This window comes from Neurospora tetraspora, assembly GCF_033439725.1.
Source record: "Neurospora tetraspora strain CBS 560.94 chromosome Unknown B0H65scaffold_6, whole genome shotgun sequence".
Lineage (NCBI taxonomy): Eukaryota > Fungi > Ascomycota > Sordariomycetes > Sordariales > Sordariaceae > Neurospora > Neurospora tetraspora.
Genome location: NW_026944388.1, coordinates 2,612,534 through 2,634,489, shown reverse-complemented (window position 1 = coordinate 2,634,489; position 21,956 = coordinate 2,612,534). Strand labels below are relative to the sequence as shown.

The window sequence follows — 21,956 nt, the reverse complement described above, 5'->3', positions numbered from 1 at the left end:
TCGAACCATCTTCAAGTCTTCTCAACCCATCTCCGGTATAGGGCAGTTAGCGACATAGTCTGCATAGCCTAAAACAGGCGCCCAGAGCTACTGGTCGCGGACCCCAGCTTGGCGACAGGGTGGAGTGCGGGGTAACATTGAGCTTGTTCGCTTGTGGTGCTGCACCTTGATGTCAATCCTCCATTCCCAAACAAGGAACCACTAGACTTTCAGCTCTCCCTGTCTGTGTGCACAGCCTCGCAACCACCACCGACGATTGCAACGCAACAACTTGGATCAGGAGCTCCCGTCATTCAGATACAATCCCAACATTCCCTTCGCGCGCCGTGTCCATCACTCGTTTGCTACACGACACCACCGACTGTACGAATACCGCTTCCACACTATCACCACAACGGCATCCCACAACCGCGATAATACCCCTTAGGCAGCAACAATGGATTCCGAAAAGGCCATCGCGGCCATCAAAGAGGCCAAGCCCCCTGCCACTGACCGCTTCACATACCTCACCATTGTCGAGACGAACATCTCCCCGGCCGTCCTGCCGACCCTTAATGAGGTGCTCCAGGATGCAGAGCTCACCCAGGAAATCGGCTGGGATCTGGTTTATAACCTAGTCAATCTCCCCGGCTCCGACGAGTGCTTGGAGACGATTGCGCGACTGGGCAACCCCCGTGAAGTTATTCTCAAGGTCCTCGAGACACTCGAACTCCTCAGCCAGGATGACGGCTATCAGAGCGACGATGAAAGCGAGGCGGGCGAGACAAACGGCGAAAAGTCGGTGCCGTTTAAGCAAAAGTTCATCACCCTCGTCAACATGCTATCCATCCTGCACAAGCGCATCAAGACAAAATACCCGAGCCGATTCCTCGCAACATCCCTACAGACCATCTACAGCACCTACCGGCCCAACCATGAGATGACCGCGGCCGTCATCAATCTCGTGCGCAGCTTGGCTGGCAACAAGAGGCCACCTCTCCCCACCCGCAAGTCGAGCGTCAATGTCGCGAATCCAGATCAGCATGGGGATGCCACTAAGAATGCCCCCGATCCCGAGGCAGACAAGGTAACCGAGGATCCCACAGAGACGGCGATACAGGAAAGGTTGCTCTTGAGCTTTGCGACATGCATTCTCGAGTCTTTCGTTAACAAGAACGACGTGGCGTGGGCACCAAGGCTGTTGGAGTTTTACAACCCGGAGAAGATTGTCCCTGGGCGCAAGACCCTCATGGCGAGATTTCGTGAAGAGAAGGAGTTGTCGGAGAAAGATGGCGCCGTTGGACAGTTGGTGGTATGTTTGACTCTCTGTCCCCCGTGAATGAAATATCGTCGAGTGTGCTAACCTAAGGATACCACAGGCATTGATCGCCGACCTTGGTTTGTCCTCTTGCGACAAGACCTTCCTCAGCCAGGTCAGCGAGGGCCCACTCCATACCGATCCCCTATCCAAATCAGAAGACATATCCAAGCCGGAAGACATTGGATTGTTGACGGGCGGGTGCGTTATCCTATTGGCATATTGGGTGTTCTCGACAACAGTGTTCGACTCCGACCACCCGGTCCCCGATATGCACATCTTCCCCAATCACCTCGCCATGCTCGAGAAGTTCCTTCAAGACGATGCCGAGGATCAGATTCTAAAAGCACCAGGCACGGTACAAGCCCTGGTTACCATCGGCCTTTGGCTTCACGACAAGGGTCTTATTTCAGAAATTCCCAAGGCATCGCTCGTCAACCAAACGACGTCGCCCGATGGGCCTACCTCGGACTACATGAGCTACATCCTTTGCGTAACGCTCATTGCCGTCTTCCACCCACAACTACACGTGCGCAATGCCGCGAGCTGTCTTGCCGGGCTGGTATTGCACGCTGATCCAGCCGACGACGACCGTCTCAAGATTCTGTACGATCTTCTCGAAAACTGCGACTACGCATCACTCAAGGCGTGCGCAATCACATGGCTCCGCGAGGAACTTATTGCTGCCGCCCCCAATGCGCAAGCAGCACCTCAAAACCTGGCGGCTCCGAACAACCAAGCTCCCCTCCCATCACCAACCCTGCAGCCGGGCGCTGCGACACCTGGCACGAGATCGAGAGCTGGAACAAACATGAACGTCTTCGCTGGTCCTCAGGCACTCGAGACGGTTCAGTACGTGGTATTCCCCAACATGGACTCCCTCAAGGAACTGGATCTCCAGGAGCTGGTGCAAAACTTGGGCACCAATGCCCCCTTCTTTCTCCAGGCTGTGAACTTTGCCTTATTCTTGTGGAGTTCGGCAGACAAGTGGAGGAGGGTGTTGCCTCCGAACTTGGATGCGACGGTCAAGGAGCGCTGGTTTGCCCCGCTTAAGGATGCGGTCGCGAAGGTGAAGAAGGCCGTAGACAGCGGCGAGGTTGAGGGCCGAGAGTTGGGGTCGTTGCAGTTCGACTTGGATGTATTGGGAGAGCGGCTAAGTCGGTTGGAGGCGGCGGAGGGCTTTGCTGTCGAGAAGTAGATGATGTATAAGGGTGAATTTGATGGAACACACCCTACCGGAAAAGCATGGCTCCAGCAAGAGGAGGGACGGATTTATATGGACGCTTCAACGGGTATGGATGGGAGGACATGATGTATCAAGGGTGGAGTTTGTTGGTTCTACGAAAGTCAAGCGAAGTAATTGTCTGCTTATACTGTTAATGAGTATGTGCTTGTGTAGCTGGCTGTTACACCCCGAATGGTCGGAAGGGACCAAGCAATGGAGTTATCGTATGGCCTGCTACCCATCTTTGCCTTGGTGAACCTTTACGCCGTGCGACTTGGTGGTGATATGACAAGTGAATTCAGGGGCCGGGGGCGCGAATGGGGTGACGGCATTGACGACGGCAAAATGCACAGACCACCTATCTGCCGGCCAGCCGGTGAACCAAATTAGGTTTAGCGCAGTTCTCCGGCAACTGACTCCGCACAAGACACAAAAATCCACCATCCACTGCAACAAAATCCTTTCCTGATCCCTTCGTTCAAGTCGACAGACGCAACATAGCATACCTATAGAAGAAATTCTACAGGAAGACGGCCAAGATGTCCAAGATTTCCGTCGGTACGTTTTCGCAATTGATAGGAATCGTCATTTCGCGATTTCGCGATGACGACGACACCAAAATGAAATAAATCGCTGATTATATTGACCCTCGACAGCCGCTGTGCGTCAGCACGTTACTGACCTTCTTGAGTACTCTAACGAGACCAAGAAGCGCAACTTCCTCGAGACCGTCGAGCTCCAGATCGGCCTCAAGAACTATGATCCCCAGCGTGACAAGCGTTTCTCTGGCACCATCCGCCTGCCCAGCATCCCCCGCCCCAACATGAGCATCTGCATTCTCGGTGACCAGCACGATATCGATCGTGCCAAGCACGGCGGTGTTGACGCCATGTCCGTCGACGATCTCAAGAAGCTCAACAAGAACAAGAAGCTCATCAAGAAGCTTGCTCGCAAGTACGATGCCTTCGTCGCCTCCGAGGCCCTCATCAAGCAGATCCCCCGTCTGCTCGGTCCCGGTCTTTCCAAGGGTATGTGTTTTTCTCGAGTTCCCGATTGACGAGAGAAACAAAATGCTAACGTTGGCACTACTACAGCTGGCAAGTTCCCCACCCCCGTCTCTCACTCCGACGACCTTACCGGCAAGCTCAACGAGGTCAAGTCCACCATCAAGTTCCAGCTCAAGAAGGTTCTCTGCATGGGTGTCGCCGTCGGCAACGTTGGCATGACCCAGGAGCAGCTCGTTGGTAACATCATGTTGGCCATCAACTACCTCGTCTCCCTCCTCAAGAAGGGCTGGCAGAACGTTGGTAGCCTTACCATCAAGGCTACCATGTCTCCCCCCAAGCGCCTCTACTAAATGTGGTCATCGTCTGCTAAGGCAGCGATTGCTTCTTGCCTCTCGTTTGTTGGGGTACAGTTACTAGTCAGCCTTTGATTAGGTCATACTGGTTTCTGTAATTGGGCAGCTGCGAGAGATAATGGGTGTCGCTGTTGGACGGTCTACATGAGGAGCTCCGTAGTTCTGAAGGGTTAAAATCTAAAGGAATTGCGGTCCATATTTGGTTCTTTTGCTTCTGTGCTATGTGAATTGCCCGGTGATTTGTATGATTATGCTTTGGACAGGCATGTCCGGCGCACTTCCGACAACATTCGGTTTCAACGGACAACGGAACCCGCGATATCCGGGGAACTGATCTGGGGACATCCCGTACATCTCCTGGAGGGGATATCGTTATCAAGGATCGCATGTTGTTACATCGCGGCGACAAAGATCAAATTACTCATCAACAGCACCACGTCCACATCTCCGGTTCCCGATCGCTGTGCTGGCGCGAGTTTGGCGCGAGTTTTGCCCCGCTGTGCCCCCGCCCCGCCCTGCCCGAGGGATTGGAAATCCGGCATCGGCTTAGTCAATCGCGACCTCGGTCGTTGATGGCGAATCGAATCCCCTTTGCTTTTTATGTCGTAGTAGAATTCTTTTCCGCTTGAACAAACACCCGCTCAGAACATCTCATGGGGCCCAGAATCGTCGTAAAATCACCACCTGTTCATCTCATCTCGTTCTGCAGAGTCCGACACCTGCACCGCATACATACCTCTACCTACGTACAGTCAACTCATCTGGCGGTATCCCACTCTCAACCTCATCACCACCCAACCACCACCACCATAATACAACACCACGCACCCACCAAACCACCTACTGAACAACCAGCCGCCATGCCCTCACCAGCCCTCCCAATCCTCCCCTACCTCTCCTCCTCCGGGGGCACCACCTCAGCTCTCGCCCGCAAATTCGGTCCCGAAACAGCCAACTACTTCTCCGGCTCCCCTCTCAACCGGCTCTCCTGGTTGCGATCCGACCACCTTTTTCTGAGGGCCGCATTTTCCCATCACAGTGCCAAGTTTGTGTTGCTGAACAGCCTCGGGCCCATGGTGGAGAGCAAGGAGGATGGGTCGCGGTTGGGGTTTGCGGGACCGGAAGATGTGAGGGGGTTGTTGGGTGGGGCGGAGGAGGTGTTTAAGAGTGAGGAGGAGGTTGTGGGTGGGTTTGATAGTGAGAGGGCTGCAGGGGAGAGGGTGGTGGTGTTTTTGGGCGTGGATCTTTTGGATGCTGCCCCTGGTGAAGAGAAGGATGTGTTTGAGTGGAAGCAGTTTAGGGGACAGCCGTATTTTGCTGTTGATGTTACGCCGCGTGAAGGGGATGCCGGGCCGGAGGGAAAGAAGGCAAAGGCGGAGGAGTTGATTAGGAAGATGGAGGAGGAGAAGGGACATGCGTTTTTGAGCGCTAGTCCTAGGGGGATGGCGTTGGAGGCTGGGCATGGTGAGTTTACTTACGGCTTTATGATCCTACCTACCAGGACTTTTTGAAGGGGGGGTGAATACTGATGAGAGGAACGAACAGCTGCCATGTACGCCCAAGCCCGCTCCCTAATCGACTGGAACGCCCGCAACCCTTTCTGCGCCCAATGCGGCCAGCGCACCGTCTCCGTGCACTCCGGCACCAAGCGCGTGTGTCCCCCGACGGACAAGAGCAAGGACCGCGCTCCCTGCGCCACTCGGGGCACCCTCTCGAACCTGTCCTTCCCGCGAACCGACCCGACCGTGATCATGGCCATCGTCAGCGCCGACGGCACCAAGGTCCTGCTCGGCCGCAACCGGCGCTGGCCTCAGTACTGGTACAGCACCCTCGCCGGGTTCCAGGAGCAGGGAGAGTCGATCGAGGAGGCGGTCCGCCGTGAGGTCTGGGAGGAGAGCGGTGTTACCGTTGGACGAGTGGTGCTGCACAGCTCGCAGCCGTGGCCGTTCCCGGCTAGTTTGATGATTGGAGCCATTGGCCAGGCATTGCCCGGTGATGGAGAGAAGATCTTCTTGGGTCACGATGCGGAGCTGGAGGATGCGAAGTGGTTCCCGCTGGAGGAGGCCAAGGAGGCGCTGCTTACGGGGGCGAGTGCTCTGGGAGACCCGGCGCCGGAGGGATACGTGGAGGGCGCGTTGAGATTGCCGCCGCAGACGGCTATTGCGAATCGGTTGATCAATGCGGTGGTGGAGGGGTGGTGGACTATGCCGAAGATTTGAAGTGGTGAGATGGGTTTTGTTGGGTGTCGAGAGCGAGTTCTCTTAGATGGGTTTTGCATACATAGAATAGACTTTATGAATTCCTTGGGAACAGTTAAGAGTCGCCTGCACCAGTTCTCGTTGGCTAGGTGGCTGTGTATAATGGCACTGGCATATCTTAAACGCATTGCACTTTCTCATCATGTCGGTTCTCACAGTCTACGTTGGGTGAGAACGAGACAGATGGACGACCTTCAACTCGAATCGACATTGTAACGTTGGCGGTTCGCGTCTTTCCCAAACCGACATGCAGTCCTTCTCACGGAGCAACAACATCTGAACAGACACACAACTGGTGATAACCGCAAAAGCGCGAGTGCTTAATTCTCTCTCGAGTTTCGAAACGCATTTTGCACACAGCGCACACAAACACACATCAAAGTGACAGGAAGCGATCCGTCTCCAAAGCTCATCCATTCAAGATCAAACTGCCACACATTCATCCATGACAAGAACTTCACACTTCTTCCCCACGTCGCCCCCCTCAAGGAGCGAACACAGCGAAAAAAAAAAAAATTGTTTCAAAAAAAGAAATGTCGAAACCACCCCACGATCACGGACCTAGAATGTTCGACGTCCGCGACTAGTGTAAAGGGAAGAGATGGAGAAGCATTACTTTAGGAGGCCGGGAACGGAGGAAGACCCATCGGGAGTATGGTACAAGAGTAACCCTCAGCAAGCCGCTATGCGGAGCCGCCATTTTTAATGTAGTTAGTAAACAAGGCCACTCCCCAACACATGGCGGTGTAGAGAGAGCGTCCTTGCCACTGAAGAAAAAAAAGAGAAAAGGAATCGGAAAGGAGGGGAGCAGAAGGCTTTTTTATATGGGTGGGAAATGTTTGGGGCTGGTGGGGCTAGGGCTTGGCGGAGTTGTGGTGTTTGGGGTGGAGACAGGTGGTGGCAGCTGGCGCGGTGAAATTCTTGGTGGGGTGTTGGATTGGGAGGGCGCGATAAGATAGCGATGGTGGGACGCAGCGCGATAGAGGTCATCACGGTTCATCACATTGGCAACATCATGCCCTTGGCCTTGAATGAACACTCCATGGAGTGGCCGCTCATTGAGAATGAGAGGTTCTTCGAAGATCAAGATTGTGCTTCATATTTACTTTCAGGCGCATGGTTGACTGCCTTATTTGGACTCATCACTTGGCCTACATACTTCGGCATCCTCACCACCTACCTCACCATCGTGCTCCTCTCACAAGTAATAATCCACCCCCAACCCAATCCCCTTACACTGCTGCACCTCCCTCCATCCACTCTCCAACCGACTAGGCCAATCCAACACCTTCAACATGACTCCCGCTCTCCTGCTACTAGCCACCCACTCACCCCTCTGCACCTCCCTCCTCGTACTCTCAAAGCCCCTCGCCCTCAAGAACCCCTCGTCAGGATTCGGATCTCCCGTCCGGATGAAGCTCGCAAAGCTATCCAGCACGAACTGCTCAAACGGCAGATCCTTCTCGTCCCGCACGGGTAGCCCCTGTCTGGCCAAGTTGCCAAAGACATAGTACAGCTCGCCCGAGTGGCACCGCAGATACGGCTTGCTCGGGTCCCCAAACGGGTGCGACGCCGTCTTGGGAGGCTCGCACACGTCCAGGTTGGGCCAGCCGCCGGTCTGGTAGGTCCGGTCGAACTCGTAATAAAAAACGCGCGAGAAGCGGTTGTTGGCCAGCCCGGCTTGCACGGTGGCTTGGTCGATGCAGCGGAAGATGCCGTCGGTTGCGAGGCGGGAGGAGGAATTGAAGAGGGCGAGGGTGGCGTTGGGGGTTGGCGGGAGGGGGAAGAGGGATGGTGAGGCGAGGGAGGGCGAGAAGCCTTGGGAGAGCAGGTAGGCGGTTTGGTTGGCGGTGGATGGGTAGCTGATGAAGGGCGCGCCGTCGTCGTGGATGATGCCCATCATTAGGTCGATGCCGCTGGGGCCGGTGCTGCGGGAGAGGTCGAGCTCGGGGGAGACGAGGTAGGTGCCGTCGACGACGAGGTAGCGGGCTGCGGTGCCGCTGGTAAGCTTCTCAGCGGGGAGTTGACGCAGGCAGGCCACGTCGGTGCAGTTGGTGGCAGCGAGGATGGCGTTGCCGGCTACGGCCATCTCCTCGGCAATGGTGTAGTACCGGCTGTAGGTGGTGCCGTAGTTGATACCGCCGAGGTTGCTCAACGGGATGGCACCCTTAAACAAGCCCTTGGCCTTGGGGCTGGCCAGCAGCGCGCGAACGGAGCCAGCGCCGGCAGATTGGCCGAAGATGGTCACTTGATCGGGGTCACCGCCGAACTTGGCGATGTTTTCGCGCACCCATTGCAGAGCGGTGACCTGGTCAGCAAGGCCGTAGTTGCCGTTGGTCTTTCCATCCGCGAGTGCAAGGAAGCCAAGCGTGGAGAGGCGGTAGTTGATAGCAACAACCACTACGTCTCCCCGCGAAGCCATGTTGCCGCCGTCAAAGGTGGAATCGGAAGAAGTTCCACTAGTGAAGGCACCACCATGGATCCAAACAGCTACCGGCCTCAAATCCTTCTTCTTCTTGTCACCACCCTTACCCTTTCCTTTGTTTCCACCATCCGCAGCGGCGGGGAGGTAAGGAGTCCAAACATTCAGAAACAGACAGTCCTCACTTTGTCCAGCTCCTCCACCGCCCTGCACGCATTGGCTACCGTACTCCAACCCGCTCACCTCCTTTTGCTTCCCCTTTCCTCCATCTCCACGGTACAGGGTAGAGTAAGTGAATCTCTCCGGCTTGGGAGCGTACCGCAACCCCAGAAACCGGAAAGAAAGCCGATCCCGGAAACCAGTCACCTTCTCATTCCCATTCACTCCCTGTACACCAACTTGCCACTTTTCACTCTTGTCTTGTGCCTGGTTGTTGGAAAACGGCGCAGTTTGCGTGCACAGGACCGGATACTCCGCTGTCTTCCCTTTGCCACTTCTCACATTGGAGATAGAAATCCGGCCAGACGGGGAAACGTCAATCACCCTCGGCACGGACGGGTTTTCTGACGAAGGGGCGATCCAAAAGGTTGTTCCGAGCGATGGGCACTTTCCGGAGCGGTAAAGGAGGTAATCGAGGTTGGACTTGATTGCTGCCGTGGAAACGAGCTCGGGAGAGTAAAGCGATTCGCCCAAGGAAGAGCAGGATTGGGAAGCTTGGGAGAAGGGAAGCGAGTTGGAGAGGAGGAGGACGGAGGCGTTGGCGGAGGGGCTGGACGGGCCTGTACTTCGTCAGCGTCAAGTCTGGCTGGGTCCAAGAGGAAAAGTGAGAATACCTTGGAGATCGTTGTTGACAATGATAGTGAGATCGGAGTCGAGGGTGTTGGGAGAGGGTGAGCTGTTGCTAGCCGCTGCGGTGAGAGAGACCGAGGAGAGGAGGGCTGAGAGGATGGCTCCCCGGAGGGAAGAAGTGGTCACCATCTTGGCCTGCTCGCTCTCTGTGATTACCTATCACGCCAAACAGACGCGTACAGCACAGATGAGAGAAGAGAAGAAGGTGAGTGGAAAAGAGTAACCTCGTGGTTGTGCTAACGGGAACAAGCTTTCTTAAATACAACCGTCCCAGCTACCCGGATCACCATCTTCCCGGATACGATCGACATCATCGTTACCAAAACGTTCGTTCCAGGCCTGGACTACCAGCTAGTTAGTGTGGTTGAAATCTGGGGAAATAACCTGGGGTTAGCCAACCGACCACAGTCGTAGCCGGTCACCCGGTGAAGCTATCGTGGGCCGTACTGCCGGGAGGGGACCGAGAGAGCCAATCCAGGTAAAGCTGGTCAGTCAAGATTCTGGAACTTCTCCTCACTTACAACCACCGAGTCAACTCAATGACGGAAGGACGAAGTAACATTGGGGTCAAATCTCGATGTTTTTAGCCTAAATATTTCTCCCTGTTCTCCTCCTCCTCCTTCCTCCGCAGCACGATTTGGGGAAGGCAAGGCGAGGAGGAGTAAGTTGGGGAAACGTACCCGCTTTTCCCAACCGAGGCCATTGAGAACAACACGCGATGGGAGAGAAAACAGCGGCGCCGTCCCGAGCTGGCCGGAGGGCTGTGCGCAGAAAGGACCTTCCGGGGTCCAAGGTGGAAGCCGTGTCGGTCCCGGTACTGAATGTTCGGTTGGCGTCTTCCCTCGATTCACGATACCAGCAAACGACCTATGACTGCCTGCCGAGTATGGATGTTGAGAGCATTGCATTGCCATCGGCAAGCAGTCTCTCAAGGTCATCGGAGATAAGGCATCACTCATACCACCAATCATCCAAAACCTCGAGGTTATTGGTGGCGCTCCCTCGACTTAAAAGGGTAGTTATAGCGACATGCATCGCTAGATCCGAGAGGGGTAAAGCCACTGGGAAAAGGCGGTTCGAAGTGTTGAAAGTCATTGTCAACTTCAGTGAGGGAGTTGGCGATATTTGTCTGAGGCGATTGACTGTGCTAGGAAAGGGGTCAAATTCCTCATATCAACGATATTCAACACCGGTTATATCACCTGGAACATGACGAAAGAAAAAGCCTGCTGTGCCGCACTGCAAAACGCACCTCGAAGGCCCAGAGAAGCAAGATCGAAGGATTCTTCCTCTTCTGCCCTCAATGGTGTACATACCTTGTATGCCACCGAGCAACACCCGTCTTGCGGTGCACAACATGGTTGACGGTGCACACAAGTCTAGTCAGCCGCACTTTGGAGGAGGATAATACCAGATTAGCGAGATGATTATTCAGAACCCCTTTTCGCCAAGTCATCATCTCTACCTCATCGTCTTCGCCAGAGCATAATCGAGGGAACTTTGTCATTTCAAGTCGATCGAGGTTTCCATTGATGCGCTCGCTGGATCGGTTGCCCTGGACGAAGAAGCGTTGGCGCGGCAAAGCACTCGTATCATTGGTAACCGTTCAGCGCTTGTTACAGCTTTAGTGGTCCGCTAACACCCTACTGGTTAAGGTAGTATTTTGAGGCAGGGAAGTGTGCCTGTTGTAGGATCGATCGTATAGTGGACCGTTGTGGTCATTTTTGGCTGTCCAGGCGAGTTTTGGCATTGTTGATGCCAAACCCAATGATCAAGGAAAGAAAACCATCGTCGAGTCGGGGATTCCTTTTCGATTATCAACAGGTGGATCATATGTCAGCACCATGGCCCATTACCGGAAGGATCATCAACCGGAGAGACACTTGTTGTCGTGTAAGCTGACTCCTGAACCACAACCACTGTAACCAAAACACCACCTGGGCCTCAGTGAGCCCTGCAAGGAGGATTGAATAGCGGGATCGACCAAAAAGCTTGTTATGATAGGCCCTGGTCAGTCACCACTACCACATTTTGTCTTAAACAGATTCAGCCGCTCCTCCAAATGGAAATTGGGTGCAGTAGCTCAAGCGCTCACCCAGCCACACGATATGTCGCTCTGTATCTACCGTACTGCCTGCCTACAATCTCAATGGTTGTACTCGGCTGGGCTTGAATCGCAGCCGAGTACAACCATGGCGAGTAGTAGATCCTCGGACTTTCCGCCTGTCCTTCGCACTCACTACCTTGAGCCCTGAGGATATCTTTCTTCCCCTTTCCCATCCATCCATCTTCTGTCTCCGAACAATCTCAAACAGGCTTTCGTTTTGAAGGATGAAGCAAAGCCGATAGCATCCAGTTCTAGTTTTGGCTTGGCGACAACAGCGACATTACCTTTGCCTAGTTGACGATCACTCTGAGTCTGTGTCACGAACAACAACATTGTCAACCCCTCCTCTAAAACAACATGGAAGACAAATCCACCCGGGCGGCCACCAACGCCCCCGAGCTAGCAGCCTGGGAACATACTCACCAAGGCATCGAACGAGCTCCCTCTCCTCAACATCAACCTTCATTACAACAACTACACCATCCAGAAGGCCAACCAGGCCTAGAACCCGCTCCCCATTCCACCCTCGAAGTCAGCCCTCACCAAGTCCAAGACGATAAGCTATCCTCCTATGGCCCAACGTCCACTATCTCGAGCACCTCCCCATACCCAGCGTACGTCCTCCCACAGCCGTACGGGTATTCACAACATGGGAACATTGGGTCGGTACCCGGAACGAGTACGATTGCCGGATCAACCGCAGCCGGCGGGGGGATAGGTGATAAGGAAGCTGGTAATGGTGACGGGGATGACAACGGCAAAAATAAGCGGTACTGTTTTGGCCTGGGGACTAAGAGACAGGTGGCTTGGTCGTTGTTGGCGATTGGGATTTTCCTGATCGTGGTTGGAGTCGCGGTGGGGGTGGGTGTGGGTGTTAGTGCTGGGAAGGGCGGTGGGAAGAAGTCTGGGAATAGGTGAGTTGTTCTTTCTCTCTTTTGGGCTTGATGCGGTTGAGGGGAAGTTCATAAAAGTTGGACGGCCGGGATGACTCCTGGAGTCCGGGGTGACTTACTCCACCTCTCCGGCCTTGGCCTTCCGGCCCGGGTCGGAGCCGGCGTGGTGGAGTCCCGATCCCGGCCTATCCCGTTCAGCCATTTCACACGTTCCCCAACACCGAAATTCACATTCATCAGTCCCAGCTAACATCATCTCCCCAGCTCCTCAACCGCAACCCCAACATCAACCACCGCCCACCCCTCCTGGACACACACAGCCAACCTCCCCCCACCCACCGCCTACGCCACCATCACCCCCTCAACATCCATCATCTGTCCCTCCAACAACTTGACCCTCTACACGCCCTCCAACGATACCATCCTATCCTCCTCCAGCCGTGGGAAGGGTTATTTGTTGCTCTGCGGCCGGGACTACAACGCGCTAGCGGGGGCCGACGACATCACGAACCGGGAGGCCGATTCGATCGAGACGTGCATTGATCGGTGCGCCGAGGTGGATAATTGTGTGGGCGCCGGTTGGGGGTATTATGATGGGAAGCAGATTTGTTGGTTGAAGAGTCGATTGGGAAAACCGGGCTGGACGCCCGGGTGGTATATGGCGGTTAGGGAGGATGCGGTTTTGCATGATGGGAGTGAGGGGGGGTTGAGTGGGGATACGGAGACGGGATGATGATGAGGGTTGTAGATACGGTACTAGATTTTGGGATGGTGTGGGATGGATGCAATGGGCTGGTATTCAGGAGTTTGGGTTGGAAATATGCCCACTGGGGGTTCCTTTGGATTGGCAAAGGGGCATTTGCACTTGGGAAAGACTTTCGTGGTGAAGGAAAGGATAGCACATCGTGGGTGGGACTGAAGGACTATGAATGAGAACGACTGGATATACCAGCTAAATACCCTTCTTTGTTTATCTTTACTAAATGCTCAGATTTCACTTCATCTTCGTCGTTGAAAACAAGTTTTCCTCTTGGTTTGAAAAGGAACATCCTCAGACTGGCTCAGATCGTACGCGGCTTCAAATAGCTGTTACTATCTTCAATCATTAGGTATATAGTACGTAAAAAGAAGATAATCCTCAATCGGCTCCAAAGTTATCTTTGCAAACATAAAACCAGAATAAAAGGCTGTCCCTAAAACCACAACTTGCCAAACCCCAACCATGATATCCATCCCACTCATCCGCAAAACCCCATGGAACTTAGGTACTCACTTCTTCAACTTCAGCACCACCCAAGCAGCCAGCCTCCAACCAACAATAATGCAAAACATAATCCCAATATCCCTCCCCTGCTTGCCCGGCTTATACCCATACTGATCCAACACGCCCTGTCCCCTAATCAGACACTGATCCGCCAAATCGGTCTGGAACATGCACTGACAATCACTCCCATTAACCCCCGTCATCCCCGCCGGCAGTTTCCCACACGTATACACCCGATCCTTGAACTCGTTAATCATCATGTTCTCAAACACATACTTCTGGTAATCCCAATAATGGAACACGTATTTGTAAAACACGTTGAGGATCGTAGGCTGCACCATGAACCCATCGACGCTCATCCACAGGCCGTTGGCGAAGGCGACCAGGGCAAGGGAAATAACGAAGGAGGGGAAGAGCGAGGCCATGAATACTACCAGACCTTCTGCCGCCAAAAGGTCGCAGAAGAGCCAGAAGACCCAGGTGAAGAAGGCGGTGCCCGTGGGCTGGAAGTTGACGAGCCAGTAGGAGATGACGGAGAACAGCAACGAGAAGAGAAAGAGGTAGGGGATGCCGATGAGGAAGTTGGAGATGATCAGGGCCGTGGGGCCGTAGAGCCCGTTGCGACGTTCTTTGATGTATTGGAAGTAGTCTTCGAGCCACGCGGGGCAGTACACGACGGCCATGAAGGACATGAAGGCACAGCCGCTGTTGGTGATGTGGGTGTCAGCAGGTTGTTCTTGAAATGAAATGGGTAGTAGAAGGGGGAGGAGACTTACAAGAAAAGAGCGTTGATGAAAGGAATGATAGACTCTTGAGCAGCGTCCAGTCTCACCCAGACAGTGCCGACCATGATGGCGAGACCGAAGTACATCGCCGCTCTGATGCCGTATGCCACTACGTCTCGATAGCTCTTGACGAAACTCCGATGGAGTAGTGTTACCGTACTGCTGACCAGACCCGGCTTCGTTCCTTGCCCGGCGGTGTCGACTTGCTCACCACCTCTTGCTTCAGCCTCTGCTACCGCAGCCGTCAGCTGTTTCGATTTCTCGGACCCTTGCCAAGCAGTCTGCATGTCATCCAGAGCCTTGACTGCCTCCTCGCGCTCGGAAGCAAAGTCGATGTTGACCAAGTCCAGCAAGAACTCGGCCGGGTTGACGTGCAATGGCACCTCGTGTCCCAAGGACTCGTAGTGCTCCGTGACGCCCGCAACAGGGCCGAAGTAGTGCGTCTTGCCAGCGGAGAGAAGCATGAGCTTGTCGAAGAGATTGAAAGTTGCTGTGGAGGGTTGGTGGATCGAGGCAATGACGATTAACTGTTTCGCTTCTGTTAACCACGACTTCACCCTGGTGCCAAATACCTGCTACATGTAAGAACATAGAGGGAAGGAAGACTCACATTATTCCTCCTAGCAACCCCCTTCAAATACTTGACCACCTCCCACCCAGCCTTACTATCCAACCCACTCGTCGGCTCATCCAGAAACAAAATCCTCGGGCAGGTAATCAGCTGACTCGCCACGCCCGCTCTCCTCTTCTGGCCACCACTGATTCCCTTGCGAATCGGCGTTCCGATCAGCGCATCCTTTTGCTCTCGCAGTCCAAAAGCATCGAGTAGTCCTGGGCTCAACAGACGAACTGCCATTTGCACCACGTCTTCCTGTCTAACCCAGGAAATCGCCCCCTCACCATCGCAAAGAACACAACCGTCGGACACATCAACAGCTTTGATCCAACGGCCCATGTGGGCGAGGTCGAGGAGGATTTCCACGCAGATGCGATGGCTTTTGCCGCTTATCAACCAGACGAGGAGAACGCTCCACCCCCGTCAGCAGCGATGAACAAGGTCAATGGCCGCGCGCTCGAAAGCGGCGTCACAATCTCACCTGAGGCCGACAAGGAGTTGGAGGGAGTTAGAGAATTGATAGCATCAATTTGCTCAACTTGGAGGGAGTCAGAGAATTGATAGCATCAATTTGCTCGACTTGGAAACCCCTCCCGTCCTGAGGTCACTGTCATGGAGGATGTCAGTCTCGTTGTCCCTCGTAGGTTTTAATTTTTAGACAACGTCTAGCACCACTGTATCTCACTTTGGCTCATGTACCTTGCATCGCCATTCCGACAGCGGGACATGGCATGACCATTCTGTTAATCCGACCATTCGATAGCCCCAGATGAATGGTGTCGTTCATTTTGGCAGTAGCGCCCAGGGCGGTAGTAAAGGCCTCCAAGTTCGGTGCCATGTTATACTGGCCAGCGAGCCGGTTCGTTCTTTCCTCTTTTTCTGCCTCCCGCCGCCGTTCTATCCGGTTTTTATTTAGGAAGGAGCTAACCATGAAACCGACAGAGACGAAGTGTTCCTTCCTCAGGAAGGAGGTAAAACTCTGCTGCTGTTGCTGCTGCTATACGTCTGTTGCTGCTCCTGGATCTTTTCTTCCATGATGTTTTAGAAAATCCTGGAGCAGCAACAGCAGCAGAGATACCCTCCTTCTCTCAGTGGCCATCTCCTTCCTTGTTTCAATCGTCGTCGTCGTATACGTACTGGCAACCATGGTTCAGACTCGCAGCAAGCGATGCTTTGCCCAAATCTCAAACGCTACCGATCCCGAAGACCCCGTTGACGATCACTCTGATGCCTTTGATTAGGACGACACCACCGACTCCGATCCCGAAGACCCTGTCGTTGACGATGATTCTGATGCTTTCGACTTGGACGACACTACCGACTATGATTCCGAAGACCCCGTTGACGATGAGAATGAAATCGTCACGCAAAGAGACCCGGAGTCACGATTCATCCTCAAGGCATATGGGTGCTACTGTGCCTATGCGGGTGGGCGAAAGCTGCAAGTGGCCAAAGCATTGCCGGACACCACGTCGCTCTTCGACACCGTCACCAACCTAGGGCTCCAATGGGCGCCAGGTTTCCTGGACATGCTCGACGCCCCGCATGCACCGACTTCAGATGCTTTAGCATCTCTACCAGATTTCTCCCGCGACCAAGGCCTCATATGGTCTATCTATATGCTGTTATTGGAGAAGAAGGATGCACCGACAATGGTGTATATCGGGAGTGGGACGCACAGAGGAACGGGCACTCTTCACAGACTCCAGCAATACGATGACGGGGAAGCCTTGTCAAGGCACACGGGCGAAGCCATCGACAATGGCTATCGCATCACGCGCAAGAGGATTTTAGTCAAAGCACCACGCCCAACCAAAGCCTCTCTCCAGCTACCTAGCCGTGCCCTGTTTTTGATTCTGGAGACTACGATTACGTATGCATTATGTGCATATAAAGACCGTAGCCAGACGAACGCTATCCTTACGAATACCTCGTGGGTCCCCTTGTATGAAGGTTTATGCTCACGCGAAGCATGGACAGAGGGGTTAAGAATGGCCACATGCTTTGACCCAACCATGTCCAAAGATCAACTTGATGCCGCCCAGCGTCAATTGGAGAAAGACCAGAGGGAATCGAAAACACAGCGGAGCAAGATGAAAAGGGACAACTGGACGCCGGAACAGAGAGCCGCAGATAATGCAGCAGTACGGGCCAAGAATGCCTGGATCAAAGCAAACGACCCGGAGAGATACGCGCAGGAACGGGCTAAGGGCAAGTTACGGCCATCGGCGGACAAGAAGAGGCGGAAAGAGCTAGAAAGGGCGAGAAACGAGAGGAAAGGTCCCGAGAGGGTGGCCGAGGAGAGAACCAACAAGAACGCGAAAAATAGGGCTCGGAGAGTCATCAAAAAGCAGGAGCTCGAGGCAGATCCCGAGAAGGAGGCCGAGGAGAAAGCTAAGGCGGCCGCGCAACATAAGGCTTGGTACGTCAACAGAAAGAAGGAGCTTGAGCAAGATCCCGATAAGCTGGCTGAATTCAGAGCCAAGAAGGCCGCGCAAGAGAGGGTTTACATAGCCAACAATCCCGACAAGATGGCTGAAAAAAGAGCCAGGAAGAAGCAGAAGCTTGAGGCAGATCCCGAAAAGCAGGCCGAGGAGAAAGCCAAGCAGGCCGCGTACGATAAGGCTTCCTACGTTAAGAGAAAGCAGGAGCGTGAGGAAGATCCCGAGAAGCAGGTTGAATACAAAGCCAAGAGGGCTGAAAAAAGAACCAGGAAGAAGCAGAAGCTTGAGGCAGATCCCGAGAAGCAGGCCGAGGAGAAAGCCAAGCAGGCCGCGTACAGTAAGGCTTCCTACGTCAAGAGAAAGCAGAAGCGTGAGGAAGATCCCGAGGAGGAGGACGCCGAGGACAAAGCCAAGAAGGCCGCGTACCAAAAGGCCTACAGAACCAAACAAAAGCAAGAGCGTGAGGCAGATCCCGACAAGCTGGCTGAATACAGAGCTAAGCAGGCCGCGGACAGTAAGGCTTACAGAGCCAAACTCAAGCAGGAGTTTGAGGCAGATCCCGAGAAGGAGGCTGAGTACAAAGCCAAGAAGGCCGCGATTGATAAGGCTTACAAAGACAAACTCAAGCAGAAGAAGGATGCATGAAGATAGGATGATGGATGGAATCAGTGTTAACGCAAGACTTGATGAGTTGTATGTATCTAATGATGATGATGATCGAGACTTCATTACCGGATGTCCTAATGCTTGCTTGAACGAAAGAACGAACTGCTTTTTTCAACTGTTTCTGACTTTGTTGTTTTCTTATTTGACGTACTCCACGACAATCGATTAATATATCATCGACGCACTCTACCTCCCTTTTTTTTTATTAAAGTTTGACTAATCCTATTGCTTTCCGTCTAGTTCCGATACGGCTAGACAAAAACCGACGATCTACATCCCCTCTTCGATTCGTTTTCCATCTGCCTCTCAATTACTCCTCCCTCCGTTGTTTCCTATTCCCCAGCTCCTGTACTGAGCATCCTCTTCCCTTGGTCCAGCTGGATACATCGGACGAAAGCCCGGTAATCTGGTACGAAACTTTAAACATCGGACGAAGGACGGCATCTTTATTGTAACACAGCCTTGGCGTTGCCTTCTTTGAGGTGACACCATCCAGGGTTACGGAGGCCTTGTACCTTTTTGCTTCCTCGAGATTTTTGGCCATTGTCCGACAGCAGTTTACCATGGACAGACCCGGCCCCGACTTGAGAAGTGTTGTAGTATCAGCCCCCAAGTGTTTGCCTCCGATGAGTGTACTAAGGCGTTGTATTTATAGGGCCTTCTAATGCTTAGAGTACCTACCCAAAATGTTTTCTTTACTTTATTTCTTTTCTACTCGTTATCTGCTGGAGCTCCGTGTGTACACTGCAGGTGCCGCGCTGCAAACCGCCAACCTGGAGAACAATAAAGACAACGAAACGGAACGCCCGCTCGCCAGCGAAGAAGACATTGATTCGGCTGAGCCAACCTCATCCTCTCAAGGAATCCCGCTGGAATTGTAAGCTGTTGAGGATCTGTCAATTGTTCCCATCACGACATTGATTGCAACCTCGCTGTCGAACTCGCTTTCGGGATCAACAGCTATTCCAACGTTGGCCGAGACATCCCCCGCTGGAATTCCAGCGAGCGTCGTCCCCGTTCGCTCCCAGGTAGCTGTTCCCTCGGATGTAAGATCGTCTCTTCTATCTTCACCAGAGACTACACCGGCGGACATTTCATTACCGTCAGGCGGATCAAGCACAGCATACGGCTCAGAGCCATCTTCCAACCAAAGCTCTCCCGTGAGAATACCCCCAAGACGAAGAATCATCATGGCACACTACATGTGGCCGACGTTCGCTGGCCGAAGGACCGACAAGATTGATAATTATATCGAGGAGATTGAATCGCAACTGGCCCTGGTGAACGTTGACGAGAAGGCAGGGAACGCCATCTTCAAAATACAGTTTTGCAGAAACTTGAGAGGGGATGCGAAGAGTTGGTGGGACGCAGAGCTGGCTGAGGATTAGAAGACTGGCAAAGCTGTGATTACAGCAGCAGTAAGGGCGAAGTGGAAGACTACTACGACGGATAGCAACTTGATCTCTAATCTCTTGCAGATGAGGAGGAGGAGTTAAAGGTTTGAGGAATTAGTCGATGAATACTTGAGAAGGGCGGAAAAGCTATTCGTGCGTGTGCAATCCTAGGAGCTTCGCTCGGTGGCAGCAAGCGCTGTGATGAACGGAATGGTGAGAGAAGATGATGAATGAAACCAGCGTAGATGTGATGACTTGTTGATTCGTCTATCTCCAGATGATGATCGTGGGAGGAAGAGAGGTCTGAAGACTTGCGTCAACGACGCTCTCTTGTACCCGTCACCGACGAGCACTTGAAGAGTGCCTGCCTCGAGCTTGAGCGTCAAAGGCACGGCACCTTCTTCGTGGCCTGAGCGGGATTTCCCGCATCAGAAGACTAGCTACAGGTGTGACAACTGCGGAGAATGCTATGGTGATCATATAGATAGACACTGCCCTCACCCTAAGGTTGAAGAATGGGTTAGATTGGTAAACCGTCGAAAGAGCTTGCGATTAATGGAAAAAGAAGTAACTGCCCATAATTCCCAATAGTTGCAAACAGTGCTTCACACAAAGCAAATGGTATGCAAAGCAAATCAAATCCACCTCCAACGTAACAAATCAAATTTGGGTAAAAAGACAGTCAAATCAACGCAAATCTGAGGCTACATTTGCTTTGTTATATTTGTATATTTGTTTCATAAGAGTTTTGCTGGCATATACCTCTCCGATCCATATATTGCAGAAATCCGGGTGTAGATTGTAGGTGCATTTACAATGAAAATGTTGTACTTTGACCGGACAATGAGATAAGATGGTGATGTTTAGTGCTTTTGATATGGGATTTTGGTGTTTTTGACCCTCGCCTCCCCTCCCCTCTCCTCAATGTTCTGAAGCAAATCTAACAACGTAAATCAAATATCATTGTAAACAAAGCAAATCTCACCTCAAAACTACGCAAATAAATCAAATCTGACCCTATATTAGATTTGATTTGCTTTGTGTGAAGCGCTGATCGCAAAACCAGTAAAACTAGAAACAATAAAACTAGGCCAATAGAATCACTAGGACGGTGAAGCCCCTAGGAACTATCAAAGAGCCATGTATATAATGACCAGCTGGAGGATGAATTTCGATTACGTTGAAGGTTCCTTGGCCGAGATCCATAAATTAGAGGCAAAGGCTAAAGCGGAGGGTACTAAAGCATTGAGGATTGAGAAGGAGTCTGCTGTAGTTGTAGAGAAAGATCCTATTGCCGATGCTCGGATACTTGATAATCTGAGGGATATGGGAGATCGGAAGCCTCAATACTGATCAACCGAGAATTTAATTGTTATTATAGAGGTTGTTGTGAATAAGTTGAAGGAGTAAGAGAAGTGAGTAGTAGAGATTGAGAAGCAAAAAGACGACATTTATAACGATGTTGAGATGGGCGATCTGTTTGAGGAAGAATTTTCCGACGAGTTGAAGGAAGTTTTTAATGTAGTTCCGCCGGTGGTTGGAAGTAAGGAAAGTAAGAAAAAGAACCGGGAGAAAGTCGTTAACCTAATAGTAAGAATTTCCAAACGCCCGTTAGAGAAGAAAGATCCTTCTATACAATTAGTTTCCAAAGGAGAACCGGCTGAGCTAGTGGTGACGGAATATGATAAGCATAGGATTCCCGCTCTCCGTCCCCGTCCGTCTAGTGCAAATAAGTAGGTACTTACCGCTACAGCCCTGTTAGATACTCTAATTACTAAGGACTTAATTTAAGAGACTAAAGAGATGCCTAAGGAAGTCCAAGAGAAAGCTGAGGCCATTTTGAAACAGAGACGCCCGCGCTCACATATTCAAGGTTTGGAGGACTACGAAATTGAGCCTTTCAATCTTGGTTAGTAATGCGTGGAATGGCACGGTAGATCAGCGTTGATACTAAGAGTCTTATTGATTGATTTAGATGATGATGATGATCGAGAGGAGAAGAGAGGTTTGCTGACGCAAGTCAACGACGTTCTCTTGTACTCGCCGTCAACGATGATGAGCACCACAAGGCGCCTACCTCAACCTTAACAAAGTCAGCGTCAAGGCTGGCACCTGCTTGAGCGGGCTTTCCCGCATCACTTAGATCCTTGCTGAGATGAAGATCCCGATTGGTATTTTATAACTCTTTGACGCTGCCCCTAGGATCAGAGCAGACTTCACTAAGTCTATTACTACGGCGAAAAATGCAAATAGCGGAGGTTATAATGGGTGGAATAATGTACGCTATAGTGGCGATAGTATATGGAAGCGGAGCTTGCTACGACTTTATCTTTTCGCAAATGTAGTTGTTGCGTGTTAGAGCTATCCAAGATTAGG

The 21,956-nt window shown here is 52.5% G+C and overlaps 7 protein-coding genes across 7 annotated transcripts; 5 read left to right on the top strand and 2 right to left on the bottom strand.

Annotated features, from left to right (window-relative positions):
* Positions 1-124: 124 nt before the first annotated feature.
* B0H65DRAFT_473196 (YAP-binding/ALF4/Glomulin) lies at positions 125-2,823 on the top strand. Its single transcript, XM_062827187.1, has 2 exons — positions 125-1,291; positions 1,359-2,823. The coding sequence occupies exons 1-2, from the start codon at positions 437-439 to the stop codon at positions 2,493-2,495; spliced, it is 1,992 nt and encodes a 663-aa protein (XP_062679628.1). The 5' UTR covers positions 125-436; the 3' UTR covers positions 2,496-2,823.
* A 474-nt stretch (positions 2,824-3,297) lies between these two features.
* B0H65DRAFT_473194 (ribosomal protein large subunit protein 1) lies at positions 3,298-4,078 on the top strand. Its single transcript, XM_062827186.1, has 2 exons — positions 3,298-3,550; positions 3,617-4,078. Exons 1-2 carry the CDS (start codon positions 3,346-3,348, stop codon positions 3,877-3,879), a joined length of 468 nt encoding a protein of 155 aa, XP_062679627.1. The 5' UTR covers positions 3,298-3,345; the 3' UTR covers positions 3,880-4,078.
* A 664-nt stretch (positions 4,079-4,742) lies between these two features.
* On the top strand, positions 4,743-6,496 carry B0H65DRAFT_578520 (NUDIX hydrolase domain-like protein; the record flags this gene model as incomplete). Its single annotated transcript, XM_062830731.1, has 2 exons — positions 4,743-5,346; positions 5,428-6,496. The coding sequence occupies 2 exons, from the start codon at positions 4,743-4,745 to the stop codon at positions 6,099-6,101; spliced, it is 1,278 nt and encodes a 425-aa protein (XP_062679626.1). The 3' UTR covers positions 6,102-6,496.
* A 642-nt stretch (positions 6,497-7,138) lies between these two features.
* Positions 7,139-9,651, bottom strand: B0H65DRAFT_267482 (Alpha/Beta hydrolase protein). The gene is made up of 2 exons (XM_062822703.1): positions 9,396-9,651; positions 7,139-9,341 (listed from the first exon to the last, which is right to left on the bottom strand). The coding sequence occupies exons 1-2, from the start codon at positions 9,538-9,540 to the stop codon at positions 7,339-7,341; spliced, it is 2,148 nt and encodes a 715-aa protein (XP_062679625.1). The 5' UTR covers positions 9,541-9,651; the 3' UTR covers positions 7,139-7,338.
* Positions 9,652-11,771: 2,120 nt separating this feature from the next.
* Positions 11,772-13,308, top strand: B0H65DRAFT_267437 (uncharacterized protein). The gene is made up of 2 exons (XM_062822702.1): positions 11,772-12,432; positions 12,676-13,308. Exons 1-2 carry the CDS (start codon positions 11,876-11,878, stop codon positions 13,142-13,144), a joined length of 1,026 nt encoding a protein of 341 aa, XP_062679624.1. The 5' UTR covers positions 11,772-11,875; the 3' UTR covers positions 13,145-13,308.
* Positions 13,309-13,680: 372 nt separating this feature from the next.
* Positions 13,681-15,316, bottom strand: B0H65DRAFT_510768 (ABC-2 type transporter-domain-containing protein; the record flags this gene model as incomplete). Its single annotated transcript, XM_062828434.1, has 3 exons — positions 13,681-14,380; positions 14,452-15,035; positions 15,071-15,316. 3 exons carry the CDS (start codon positions 15,314-15,316, stop codon positions 13,681-13,683), a joined length of 1,530 nt encoding a protein of 509 aa, XP_062679623.1.
* A 135-nt stretch (positions 15,317-15,451) lies between these two features.
* Positions 15,452-18,211, top strand: B0H65DRAFT_578516 (uncharacterized protein; the record flags this gene model as incomplete). Its single annotated transcript, XM_062830730.1, has 2 exons — positions 15,452-15,583; positions 16,318-18,211. 2 exons carry the CDS (start codon positions 15,452-15,454, stop codon positions 18,163-18,165), a joined length of 1,980 nt encoding a protein of 659 aa, XP_062679622.1. The 3' UTR covers positions 18,166-18,211.
* Between the last annotated feature and the right edge of the window lie 3,745 nt (positions 18,212-21,956).

Excerpts from the sequence above, each read along its gene's own strand:
- B0H65DRAFT_473196 (XM_062827187.1), top strand. The coding sequence starts at position 437 with ATGGATTCCGAAAAGGCCATCGCGGCCATCAAAGAGGCCAAGCCCCCT. Across the intron at positions 1,292-1,358 it reads GCGCCGTTGGACAGTTGGTG|GCATTGATCGCCGACCTTGG; the intron begins GTATGTTTGACT and ends AGGATACCACAG.
- B0H65DRAFT_473194 (XM_062827186.1), top strand. The coding sequence starts at position 3,346 with ATGAGCATCTGCATTCTCGGTGACCAGCACGATATCGATCGTGCCAAG. Across the intron at positions 3,551-3,616 it reads CGGTCCCGGTCTTTCCAAGG|CTGGCAAGTTCCCCACCCCC; the intron begins GTATGTGTTTTT and ends GCACTACTACAG.
- B0H65DRAFT_267482 (XM_062822703.1), bottom strand. The coding sequence starts at position 9,540 with ATGGTGACCACTTCTTCCCTCCGGGGAGCCATCCTCTCAGCCCTCCTC. Across the intron at positions 9,342-9,395 it reads TGTCAACAACGATCTCCAAG|GCCCGTCCAGCCCCTCCGCC; the intron begins GTATTCTCACTT and ends GACGAAGTACAG.
- B0H65DRAFT_267437 (XM_062822702.1), top strand. The coding sequence starts at position 11,876 with ATGGAAGACAAATCCACCCGGGCGGCCACCAACGCCCCCGAGCTAGCA. Across the intron at positions 12,433-12,675 it reads GGGAAGAAGTCTGGGAATAG|CTCCTCAACCGCAACCCCAA; the intron begins GTGAGTTGTTCT and ends TCATCTCCCCAG.